Source organism: Silurus meridionalis, chromosome 9 (genome assembly GCF_014805685.1).
Source record: "Silurus meridionalis isolate SWU-2019-XX chromosome 9, ASM1480568v1, whole genome shotgun sequence".
Taxonomy (NCBI): domain Eukaryota; kingdom Metazoa; phylum Chordata; class Actinopteri; order Siluriformes; family Siluridae; genus Silurus; species Silurus meridionalis.
Genome location: NC_060892.1, coordinates 1,035,957 through 1,049,954, shown reverse-complemented (window position 1 = coordinate 1,049,954; position 13,998 = coordinate 1,035,957). Strand labels below are relative to the sequence as shown.

The following is a 13,998-nucleotide window of genomic DNA, read 5'->3' as shown; positions in this document are numbered from 1 at the left end:
TAATCACAACAGTTGTTTGTGGGCAACAAATTTTCCCTTGGATCATTTGTATTTAGTTATTTATTTATTTTACTCATTAACAGATATGATTTAAGAAAACCCAGCCATCAGTGTTACACAAGTCAGGTGACTCTCAGGCCCGGAATAATGTGGAGGGTTTTGTTAGGAAGTGCATCCAATGTAAAACATGTCAAATCAAACATGCAGATCACGAATCAGAGTTTCATAGCGGATCGGTCGAGGCCTGGGTTACAAACGACCACCACAGGTATCATTAACAACAGAGTAAATTGTGCTGCAGTTGTCTGAAGGAGGAGAAGAAGAGGAGGAAGACTCTACAGAGACAGCAGGGAAAGGAGAAGTGGAGGAGAGTGGAGGTTCAGGTTGGTACTTTAAATGTTGGTACTATGACTGGTAAAGGGAGAGAGGGAGCTGATATGATGGAGAGGAGAAAGGTAGAGATGTTGTGTGTTTAGGAGACCAAGTGGAAAGAGAGTAAGGCCAGGAACATTGGAGGTGGATTTAAACTGTTTTATCATGGTGTGGATGGAAAGAGAAATGGTGTAGGGGGGATTCTGAAGGAAGAGTACAGTAAGACTGTAGTGGAGGTGAAGAGAGTTTCTGATAGGGTGATGATCGTGAAGCTGAAAGTTGAAGGGATGATGATAAATGTCATCAGTGCCTATGCTCCACAAGTGGGTTGTGAGATGGAGGAGAAGGAAAGATTCTGGAGTGAATTAGATGAAGTGGTAGATGGTGAACTTAGGAATGAAAGATTGGTGATTGGGGCAGACTTTAATGGGCATGTAGGTGAAGAGAACAGAGGTGATGAGGAGGTGATGGGTAGGTATGGTTTTAAGGAGAGGAATGTGGAAGGGCAGATGGTGGTAGATTTTGCTAAAAGGATGGAAATGGCAGTGGTGAACACTTATTTTAAGAAGAAGGAGGAGCACACGGTGACGTATAAGTCTTTTATCGAGCTTGAGACGACACTAAGAGTGAGCTGACTTGTGCAACACTAATGTCTGGGTTTATACAATAACATTTATAATTATATATAATAACAATTGTCAGAATAAAAATGGCAGATTAAAAAAAAAAAATACACATGATTGCAAATGTGATTTGCATTTAACCATTTATTTTCATGTTAAAAAATGTAAAAAAAAAACTTGTACTACTCCTAAATTAAATTATTCCAATAGTTATTGGCTCTAACAGAAAAGACCATCCAAACGTTGTACACCTGATCTGTACAGCAGACTCCTGTAGTAATTTCTCTTGTTACTCTGCCATTATTATCCTTCTGCATTAGAAATGGCACAATTTGGGGAAGTGCATAACCTTATAAAATCTTAAAAATCAAGCAAGTATCAACCAAATGTTTAATATTATCAAAACTCAATAAATGATGTTTTTGAACTATGTTACAATAATAATTATTAGACCTCTGAACAAATATTTTAAGAATCTGTTTGTAAAGAGATTCAATTGATTTTAAAACTTAAAAAAACTGCTCTTTAATAGAGTTCATGAAATGTTTTGCTGTTTCTATTGTTAAACATGGTCTTAAATGCCAAATCAAATATTATTATATTATTGTTAAACCCTGAATAACCCTGTATTCAGGGTTTAATCCTGTGTATGAAGTAGGTGTGGCCTCAGCTGTAAGAAGCCTAATTGAAGCCACTGGCAGTCACTACGGATGAACAGGCTTCATACCTGACTGCTTACTCGTATCCACATCAAAAGAATCACCTCTTATTTTGTTTGGTGTCTCTGTGAACCTAACTGGATGTATCTGTTTAGAGCATTTGTTTAGCCTGAATAATTTTCCTACAATACAACCTTCTGCTGACTCATCACCTTTATCCTACGACGAAACACTTTTCATCATGACATCCTGAGTGATCTCTATTCCAGGATCTCTTTCCCCCAAAAGTCATGATGGGATGAAAATGTTAGAAATGGCACATGATCTCAACCTAGTAGATATTAGTACCTAGTAGACACTAATACCTTCATTACCAAACCAAAACAGCAAACAGCAATAGGAATATATTTTCTGAAGCATGATGTACATTGTTCTCGTACAGTCCAAATCATTTGTTTGTCCTTCTCCAATGTAAATCGAAGCAGTATAGATTTCTTCATGTGTGTTGAGCATTTATTCTACATGATATGCAAGTGACAATGCAGGGATTAGAGGAAGCTGGGTCACAGATCACACAGTACAGATGGATCAAAAAGGATGAAATGACCTACCAGGCTGGAAATAAGGTCCTGCAGGAATTATATCCAAACCATCTGGATATTATTTATGTCAGACAAAATGAAATTCTAATATGATTAGCTTTCTACTACAGACAGATACGACCTCTGTCATTCGCCTAATGACAAACTTTTCCCCTGATTTATTTTCCTGGTCACTCTATTAGATGGTGAAAAACCATTACTGTTCAACAATTAAATAAATGTTTTCATCTTTCATCGTTCCAACGTTGGATATCTGTTTAAATCTCCAAACATGTATTTATAGCAGCTGTTCTAAGCAGTAGTTTCGCTTATGAAGGCTTCGAACCAGATTTGATGAAGTAATTTCTCATGTTTACACTAATTTAATGAGAAAACCACATGTATTTAATCTTTATGCCTATCTTCAGGACGTATTGTAGATGTGAATTATTGTGTGTGTGTGTGTGTGTGTGTGTGTGTGTGTGTGTGTGTGTGTGTGTGTGTGTGAGTGTGTGGGCAAGTGGAGAGACCTTCTGTCAAGCTATGTATCCTGAAATACCAATGATCCTGTAACCTTCTGCTCTCTGGACCTGACTGATCCTGCCATCCTGATGCTCTGATGAAGTTCTCATCAATGGAAAACCACTCGCTACCATTCAAGTCAGTTTTATTTGTAGAGCTCTTCTAACAATGGACATTGCCTCAACACAGCTTTACACAAATAAAGCAGTTATAATGTTGTAGAAAAGAATGTTGATGTTTAGTGCCTATACGTTTGTTCTTTATGATTGTAAGTTTATCCCTAATGAGTGCTCCAGTGGTGACTCTGTTGAAGGAAAAACTCCCTGAGATTTCATGGGGAAGAAACCTTGAGATTTAAAAGGGAACCATATCCTCAACACCAAATGTCCATTCATTACAGTTCCATCATTTTTAAGGTGATTACAGTTCAGTGATGGGCGTGTTAATGAGGAACTGTCCATGGTCCTGAACCATTGTAGTAGACTATTGACATTAATTACAGTCCAAATCCATCCTCAAAGTTCTTGAGCTGCTTGGTAACTTTATGGATCTTTAGGCTGTTGAGATGGAACCATCCCCACACAGAGTGGCCTCCAAGTGAAGAGAACTCCATCATGAGGTTGAGCGTCAGGACAATTTGGGCAGATCGAAAGAGAAGAAATGGATAGGAACACTGGCTACTGGTACCTCGGGACTGTTCTGTTCGCCACTGGTACCTCAGGACTGTTCTTCATTACAGTTCTGCTACACTGACTTGGAACTGCAATCTCCATGAACAGTTTTGTACGTGATTCTCCATCAGGAAACAGCTGGTAACCTCAACAATGATGGAACTCTAATGAATGAATTTCCAAAGTCACTGGTTTTCAAGCTCTTGCTACAAAAGACATTAAATTAAAGTTTTTGTTTCCCTTTGAACAGCTGGAACTAATTAGAATATTTCTTATTTTATTCTTATTCTGAATCTTAATAATTATTATTAAAATGATTGAGATTAATCAGAATTCAAGATTTTGAAGCACAGGTCATATCCTGAACCAAAATGTAAAAAAAATTTGTCAGCATTTGGAAGACACCCCTATCCAGAGCACTTAAGAGTTAAGAGCTTTGCTCTAGGAACCAGCAGGAGTGAATCAGTGATGCTGGAATTTGAACTCATGACCTTCCAAACTAAAGGCCAATGCCTAAACCACTGAGCTACCACCTCCCTAATGCTATAGCAGGTCATGGATAAATACTGTACATCTGCACTCTAGTCAGCTTTTAACATCTTAACAACACTTGTCAGTTTTTTAATAAAATCTTTATACATTACTGTGAATGAACATTCACAATCCTGTAGATTAAAGACCCCCAGAGCAGCCAGCCACTTGAAATGAAGCAGGATGGAGAAGCCCTGGTTCATTAGACAGATCATTTACCTCATTCAGCTGTGTCAGTTGTTTAAAGCAATTCTCTACCATGGAGCTGCTAAAGCTGATTGTTACCTGATTGCTAAGTGATGCCCAAAACCAACATGGCTGCATTTGGGAAGAAAGTGAAAGAGCTCATTTTAAATACATTTTGTTACAGTGCTTGAAAATCTGAGCTGGAAATCCAGTCGTATGGTAGATATCCATGTTCAAGTCACACTGTAAAAATTTATTAAAAAAAGTATAATAAATGAGTTTAATGTTTTACAGTTGAATAAAGAAACCCACATGGCATTAAGGGAAACCTTTTAGGTCGGTCCTAAAGACTTTTTAAGGATGTGAACTACAGCTACACTCTATGAATAAAAATTTGTGGACACCTAAAAATATGATTGCCATGTGCCTTTTGAATATCCCAGTCCACATTTATTTCTCATTTACTGCTAGAATAACCTCCACTCTTCTGGGAAGATGTTCCGCTTAAAATTAATGAAGATTCATTCGCCCACAAGGGTGTTAATAAAGTCAGGTACTGATGTAGGTGATGAAAGTGAGGAGGCCTGGGGTTCAGTCAGTATTCACATTCATCATGTTCAATCAGAGTTCTTTAGCAGGAGATCCTCCAATCCAAATCTTGTAAAGTAGATCTTCATGGAGCTGGCTTTGTGCACAGGCTCATTGTCATGCTGGAACAGGTTTGGGTCTCCTAATTCACACGAAGGGAAAATTATATTCTACAGCATCCAAAGACGTCTTATACAACTGTGTGTCCAAGTTTGTGGCAACAGTTTAAGGAAGAACAGCATATGGCTGGAAAGGTCAGGTGCAGCAATCACACACACACACACACACACACACACACACACACACACACACAGACACAGATCAGTTCTGCTACAGTATTTTTTAAATACTTGGTTCAGTCTGCTGAAATGCATCATGATTTATTGCCTGCTGGTCAACAAGTGCTGCTACAGCTGCTATCACAATCCTATTATAGACTTTATACATATCCTGAGCTCCTCTAAAAACTGAGCGACAGATAGACAGATTTTTTATTGTTATGGAAAAATTTTAGATGCCACTGTCGATAAAAAAAAATGCATCCTCCAGCATCCTCACATCAGCAGGTGGGCATCAGCAGCTGTTCCCGTAAATTCAGTGCAAAAGCAAAAACAGACACAATTCACAGGGGAAAGACTGAAACACCCCCTACACACACACACACACACACACATACACACACACACACACACACACACGCCTCGGCTTGTCAGGGTCTCTCAGCGGAGTGACAGCGGCTTTGAGGTAAAATTCTACTCCTACTGAGTCTCGACGTATTTTCATCTATCAGAAGATAGCGACTAATCTAAGTGTAGGTGTGGAGAGAAATCGTAAACCATCCTCGAGTCGACGTGACGCTGCTCAAACACTCAAGTGTGTGTGTTTCCTGTCAACAATAACTCGAGGAAAGGTGAAAAAATCCGAACCACTACTGTATAATCACATAACTGCTTTGCTTTGCTTATTCGGACTGATCACTGTCCAGGTTGGTGTGAGAAAGTATTGAGATTCGTAATTTTCTTTATCTGTTGCTAATGGATAATAAAAAACACGTATTATTGCAATACATCCTAATATTGTGTAGAGATATTTTCAGGACTCCAGGTGAGGAGCTCCAGGTGAGGAGCTTCAGGTGAGGAGCTCCAGGTGAGGAGCTCCAGGTGAGGAGCTTCAGGTGAGGAGCTGCAGGTGAGGAGCTCCAGGTGAGGAGCTTCAGGTGAGGAGCTCCAGGTGAGGAGCTTCAGGTGAGGAGCTCCAGGTGAGGAGCTTCAGGTGAGGAGCATGCATGGCAAAGCCTCGCTGTCACTATCACTATACCCTGTGTTGTCTTCTTATTTGGTAATAACTGGAGGTCGACCACTAGTGGATTTTACCGATGCGATAGCTAGTTTGGATCACCAGTAAACGATTAAAGAATGGATACTGGATTAAAAAAAAAAAAAACATAACACTCCAGTAAAACAGTACTAAACTTTATTACAAACATAAAAAAAACAACACAAAATCATGAAAATGTGCTAAATGAAAAATATGTGGATATGTGAATTATATTAATAAATATAAATAAATTATAAATTATAAATGATAAATAGAAAATAGCGCTCTCTGTGCAGCGCGCAGTCTCACGTGTAAAAACAAACAGCACATGGTGTCAGTGATTTGCCTCTAGAGGCCGCTCTCGAAAAATATCGAAAATATCAATTTAATCTGCAAAACTGATAAATCGGTCGACCTTTAAGAAAAACATGAGATTTTTTGCTATTAAAGTGCATTCATTTGATTTTTTTGCCTAATCTGCAACAGAACCACCAAAGCTCATTTAATAAATACAGGTAATTCCAGATTTACGATGCGGTAATATGGAAAGTGGAGAGATGTCCTAGTGTACCCAGGAGTCTTACAGAATGGTGATCAGTATGGGGTAGTGTCGTTTAGCAAAACAGAGCAATTTACAGTACAGTAATGTAGAAACTATATTCAGAGCCGACATGCTCTGTTCAAGTGTCCGGTGATGCAAATTAAAAACAGAGAGACAAGAGTTCAAACTGAGCTTTAAAACTTCAAAAACACAGAAAATATATGCACTCTAAATCCTAGCAACATCCAGATGTTTCATACCACATACACGCTGCTACGTTTCCCTGCTATGAGCAATTTTATTTTGTCGTATTGTCATTGTAAGATCGAGAAAACATCAGACGACCCATCGTAACTCATCACCTGTACATTGAATGGTGATAAAGAAGTGAAGCTGAGGCTGATTTCTTTAAAGCCCAGACTATAGATTTGTGCAGCCTGTCAACCAGTTTGTACAAATAGATCTTCCAGTAGCGGAGCCGAGATTGTGCAGTGTAGAATAAGGAACTTTACTGAATAGATTTGGATGTTATTACATAATACAGCCAATAGATTGCGGACACCTGAGCATAAAATTTGTGTGTGCTTTTCAGATATCGCATTCCACATTCAGTCCCCATTTGCTGTTATAATGAGCTCCACTCTTCTGGGAAGATGTTGCACTAGATTCTGTGGATAAATAAATAAATTCTGCTTCTCGTTTTCCACTCCAACAAAAAAAATGACCTAATAATCTTTGTAAAAATGATTCACACCCGACGATCAATTTTATAAACCACACTTACCACCATCTTGTTGAGGGAAACCCAGCAGTCAGAGGGAAAGTCTTGCAGCATGGGCACCAGGAACTGAAGGCAGCCGTCCCAGTGACACAGCAGCAGCATCATCCCGATCAGGTTAATGATTCTCATGACAGCGCTCGCAAGGTCATAGGTCATGTGAAAGATCTGACAGGGAACCGAGAGTGAGAAACGTCAGTGTCAGAGCTCAGGGAGGAATCAATTATTATATGGTTCGATAAATCATGAGTTATTAATTCTGATGAACGACATGAGCCTTCTTGAAGCTGAAAGAGCCTGAAGAAGGCGTGTCCTGCCCAGGAGACAGTGTGATACAAAGTGAAGAAGGCAGAATCTTGTCACTTAAGTTTGAGATTCATACAAACCAGGGAGTCAAACAATACATTTACATTTACAGCATTTGACAGAAGCAATTATGCAGAGTGACTTAAATTTTTTATCTCATTCATACAACTGAGCACCTACTGGGTTAAGGGCCTTGCTCAGGGGCCCAGGAGGGGCAACTTGGTGTGGCTGGGATTTCAACTCGCATCTTTTGGAGATGGTGACACAACTGAGTAATTACAGGTTAAGAGCCTCGCTCAGAAGGGACTTGAACTCATATCCTTCTTTATCCAAATCCTAACACTTTAACCACTGAGCAACCACTGAGCAACCACCACCTACGATAGGAACATGACACCTTATGCCCTTGTGCAATTTCCCCTACAGCACATTTACAGCACATCATTAATGAAATATGTGTATTGCACTCATTTCTGCAGAGCTTTTCGTCAGTCTGGCAACTCATTGGAAACCCTTCAGCCTTCTGAACAACTTCCCAAACCATTCTCAGGACTAACAAGCTGTAAAAACGCTAACCAAGATTACCTGCTCAAGGTATTGAGATTTCTGACAGCCTGACATCATGCTAACATTCTTTAGAGTGACGAATGATATACAAAAGAATGTCTCTTAAAATGAGCAGGGTGAAGAGAAGCCATGGTAGCAGGTGCAGGAGATATAATTAGGTTAGTAATTAAAGCTCATGCACAGTGATAAGACGAGCACTCAAAGCCGAGTCAGCACAATCAGATAGTCTTCATAACCGTATTATTGTCTAACAAAAGATATATACTTGTGATCAAGAGTCCAATGGCTTAACCCATGAGCTTCCACCTCCCTACTGACAATAACCCAAATATAGAGGCTGCCTTTACTGATCAAATATCCTCCCGGAGACAATATGAGGAGGAAACGTTAAGAGGAACCAGACTCAACCTGGAACCCTTTTTCTCATCTGGGTGACACCGGAAGAAAATTCATTATAGTTCCATCATTGTTGGAGACTTGAGTTTAAACCCTGCCTGTACTTAACCATTATAGCAGAAATATTCATATTAATTCCAGTCCAAATCCATCTTTATAACTGGTCATGTGGAGCCATCCTCCAGTGAGTGGATTCCCTTTGAGGAGAACTTCATCAGCCACTCAGAGCACCAAATCATCATTAACTACATCACATTTATATAACTGAGCACCTATGGGGTTAAGGGCCTTGCTCAGGGGCCCAGGAGTGGCAGCTTGGTGTGGATCCAAAGTCCAATGCCCCACTCTCTTGAATCCAAAGAAACAGTTTGGTTTGATGATCTTAGAAGAATTGTAACAAGTCTACAGATTGTTGACCGACCGTATGGTCTGTAATTAGGTTCCTAAACGAATCGAGAATATCCCACACAGCACTGTGATTTATTCCACTACACGTCTGTGTTTATAAAAATATACATTACTGGTTAGGGGGTTTCCTGTGCACATTTCATATGCATTTTATTCCTGAAGCTTCTCCTTTTGTCACCACTGGAGCACTGGAGCTTATTATACATTACAGTTATAACCCCCAGGCTTCTAAAGCCGACATGCCTGAACAATCTTTAACAAAAGCCCCCGGGGGTATTAACAGACCACCTCTCCTGCTCGTTTGAGACCAGCATTGTGGTTTCTTTTCATATGTAAAGTAAAAGCTGAATACAATAGGCAGGATGTTCCATTACAGCAGCTCTGAAGAGCGTTCTGCAGTGACGAGAGGTGAAGGCTCATGAATGAGATAAATGCCTTTCTTTCCTCTGATGCTGTTGGCACTCGGATGAATGACAAATTTGGATTTATTTTATAGATAAAGGAAAGGCAAAGAAGTTCAGACGCTTTGTACGCTGGAGTCACTTTAGATGGATGTTTCTGTGAACTAAAGTGGAATAGCTTAAAAACAGCAGCTCAAGGACAGGAACATCAGGACGTTCTCTGTCCCTGAGAGAATGATATAGAAGTGAACTTATTTTGTCCTAAGTATGAAAACTAACGATAGATCGAGACTATGCCTAAGAAGTTTGCTAAAAAAATTAATTAATTAATAAATAACATGCAAACAGATACAATAATAATAATAATAATAATAATAATAATAATAATAATAATAATAATAATAATACTAATAATATTCAAATGATTATTATGGCATTATTATTAATCCTATAGAACACATTCCAGAAGAGACAGGAGGGACAGGAGCAATGCATTACTGTGCATGGAGACTATTGTGAAGGTGATAATGTGGGAATGTAGATAAATAAAGTAATACAGTATTTGGTGTAATTAATAGAATATATATATATATATATATAGTGGAGTATTATTGAGGGACGTAGTGGTACAGTGATAAGATCATTGGACTTACAAGTAAAAAAGGTTGTGAGTTTAAAGCCCTTTAGCACCACACTGTCACTTCTAAACCCCTGAGCAAACCCCTGAACCCTCAGCTCTCAGGTGTTTACCTCAAGCTTCATCTGCAGGACTTTGCACATATCTATGACGTTATACACACACTTCTGTTTCTTGCATTTGCACTATTTATGCATTTGCATTATACATATGTACATTTGCAATTTGGGTTTTGTGTCTTTTTAACTAATTTATATTTTTATAATTGATGTTAAAGGCTGCTCACAGAGTAAGAATTTTATTGTATGGTATAAACAACGCATAATACCACTGTACATATGACAATAAACTCAATTAAATTGCAGTGTATTGAATCGAATTGAATTGTATTGAATTAAACAGTGTTGAGTGTTTAGTGACTTTCTTTTAATTGATTAATTAATAAATCAACATTAAACAGACCCTCATTTAATTGATGTCATCTAACCTACGATTGAAATCTGTATGAGACACCAGTTTACATTTACATCAGCTCCTTTTTTCAACCCAAACACTGAAACTGAAGGCGTTTCTTTTCCCCTTTTCCCATCACACCCCCTGATGTGCTCGAAACGCCATACATGACACAAGGCTGTCTTTAACCAATTGCATTTGTTTAGTCTCACAGAGTGTAGGACAGATGGCATAAAGGTGACGTTGAAACCAGTGCGTTTGTAGTTTATATACCTGAAGCAGTAGTATAAATAGGTCGCTGTCGAAGAGGTAGATAGTGTGCGATAAACATTTATATACAGTATATATGAATGAGAATATTCAGCTGGGCGTAAACGAGGGACATGGAGGTAATAAACAGACCTGCTGCTCACCACCACTTCACACTAGCAGGGTTTTGTGGATAATACATGAGAATCTCAATAAATTAGAATATCATTAAAAAGTTGATTTATTTTAGTAATTCAATACAAAAAAATGTACTGGTATATTCTATAGATTCATCACACACACACTGATATAATTCAAGTGTTTCTTTTCATTTTGATGATTTTGGCTTACATTTAAAAAACCCACTAATTTACCATCTCAAAAAATAATAAAAAAAAAAAATAATAAAAAAAATTGAGTTAATTGTTGGCCTTCTGGAAAGTCTGTTCATTTACTGTATCTGTACTCAATACTTGGTCGTGGCTTCTTTTGCTTTAATTACTGCCTCAATTGTACATGGTATGGAGGAGATCAGACTGTGGCATGGAGGAGATCAGACTGTGGCATGGAGGAGATCAGACTGTGGCATGGAGGAGATCAGACTGTGGCATGGAGGAGATCAGTCTGTGGCACCGCTGAGGTGGTCAGTCTGTGGCATGGAGGTGATTAGGTGATTCTCATGTTCCTCTTGACAATATGCCAGAGATTCTCTATTCAGATAGAGAATAGAGTTTGCTGCAGTCAATCACACCAACACTGGTAACCAACTTCTGGTGCTTTTGGCAGTGTGGGCAGGTGCCAGATCCTGCTGGAAAAATGAAATCACCATCTCCATGAAGATGGTCAGCAGAGGGAAGCATGAAGTGCTCTAAAACCTGCTAGATGGCTGTGCTGACCTTGGACCTGATAAAAATCGGTGGACCAACACCAGCAGAAGACACGACTCCACAAACCACCACTGACTGTGCAAACTTTACACTGGACCTTAAGAAGCTTGAATTCTGTGTTTCTCCTCTCTTCTTCTTCTTCTTCTTCTTCCAGACTCTGAGACCTTAATTTCTAAATTAAATGCTAAATTTTCTTTCCTTTCATCTGAAAAGACGACTTTGTCCCACTGAGCAACAGTCCAGTCCTTTTTGTCCTTTTCCCAAGTAAGACACCTCTGACGTTGTCTCTGGTTTAGCAGAGGCTCGACATGAGGAATGAGTCAGTTGTAGTTCATGGAGACGTCTGTGTGTGGAGGCTCCTGAATCTCCACAAACTCTTGAATGAGCTTCGTTTCTCCTTTTTCTACCACATTTTTTCCTTCCATTCAACTTTCCATCAATGTGCTTGGATCCAGCAGTCTGTGAACATCAGCTTCTATAGTGATGATCTTTTGTGTCTCACCCTCCATGTGCAGGGGGTCAATAATCGTCTTCTGGATAACTGTTGAGTCAGCAATTTTTCCCCATGATTGTGGAGCCTGAACCAGATTGAGACACCATTTAAAGACTCAAGAAACTTTTACAGGTGTTTGGATTTAATGAGCTGATTACAGTGTGACATCACGAGTCTCCAATATTCAACTTTTTCACAATATTCTCATTTTCTCATACTGAATTTTGGTTTTTCATCAACTGTAAGTCCTAATTATCAAAATAAAAAGAAATAAACACTTGAATTAAATCAGTGTGTGTGTGATGAATCTATATAATATACCAGTTAAAAATGTTTGTATTGAATTACTAAAATAAATCAACTTTTTTAATGATATTCTAATTTATTGAGATGCACCAGTACACACGGAATTTACCTCTTATACCATTTTTATTGTAAATTTTAGCAATTAGAGATTTTACCTGGGCAAAAAATTACCCAAATAAAGAAAAAATAATTTAAAACATCTCAGGCAATACGCTGACCGTGTGTGTGTTTGCCTGATTTCTTTGTACTTTAATTAATTTACTAAAAAATCTATAAGATTTGTAGTTTTTGAACTTGTTATTATAAGTAAAGTTTTTCAGAAACAAAAAGAATTTATCCTTGCAATTATTTAATAATTATGCAAAATGCTAATTACCACTACTACCAAAAATAAAATATATTAAAATTATATATATATATATATATATTGTTATTATTATTATTAATATTATTATTATTATTATTATTATTATTATTATTATTATTATTATTATTATTATTTAGACAAGAATTGTAAATTTTGTCTACCCATGTGAAGAACACGCAAAATTCCAGACAGACTGTGAGCCAGGGATCGAGTCTCATTCAGGAGAATTCAGGACAGACCCAGAGCAACGTCTATGACAAACAAAATCTAATTTTTTATCGTATCACAGCAGGAACATGAACAGTTTCTTTCCCCAGGCAATGTTCCTAATGAACACTTAAACACTCTCCCCATTGTGCAATAAAATAAAACATATGTGCAATACCAATTTTACTAAATCTGTACTTTTTTGTGCAATAATATTCTATTTATTTTCGTTATAAAAATTTACAATAACTTTTATTCTTTTTTAATTATTTAGTTTTTTTATTTCCTTTTACTTGTGCAACTGGAAGCTTCTGTCACCAAAACAAATGACTTGTAAGTGGAAACAAACTTGGCAGTAAATACTGTGAAACTGATTCTGATCTCCTCACTGCTCTTACCTCCTCCCACTGGTGGATGTAACGGATAAGTCTGGAAAGTCTCAGAAGCCGCAACAGACTAAGGATTTTAGTGAAGCGCACGATCCTCAGCGCCCTCGCCGTCTTGTAAACCTCCGAGTCGATGCCTTTCTCCACAATAAGAAAAATATAATCCACAGGGATGGATGAGATGAAGTCTACTACAAACCAAGTCCGCAAATACTTTTGCTTGATCTTTTTGGGGTCCAAAATGATCTCCGTGTTGTCCTCGAAGACGATGCCCGTGCGGAAGTTGAGCACCAGGTCCATGAGGAAGAAAGTGTCCGAGACTACATTGAAGATAATCCAGGGGGTGGTGGTCTCCTCCTTGAAGAAGGTGATACCGACCGGAATGATGATCAGGTTGCCCACCATAAACATCAGCATCGTGAAGTCCCAGTAGAACCTACAGGGAGGAGAGACAGAAACACAGGCCTATGAGGAACTGTTTTGAATAGAATCACATTTGAAAGGAGGTTGTGAGATTTTTGAACTCGAAAAGATGACACGAAGGCCAAAAGTTGAAGATCACTGAA

At 38.4% G+C, this 13,998-nt stretch overlaps 1 protein-coding gene across 1 annotated transcript in view; it reads right to left on the bottom strand.

Annotated features, from left to right (window-relative positions):
* The window catches only part of hcn2b (hyperpolarization activated cyclic nucleotide-gated potassium channel 2b), a 48,122-nt gene that overhangs the window by 29,988 nt on the left and 4,136 nt on the right, over positions 1–13,998 (bottom strand). The window contains exons 2-3 of the mRNA XM_046858275.1: positions 13,445–13,868; positions 7,376–7,537 (exon numbers count right to left, since the gene is read on the bottom strand). Coding sequence (XP_046714231.1) covers positions 7,376–7,537; positions 13,445–13,868 — 586 coding nt within the window. The remainder of the gene's footprint in view (positions 1–7,375; positions 7,538–13,444; positions 13,869–13,998) is intronic.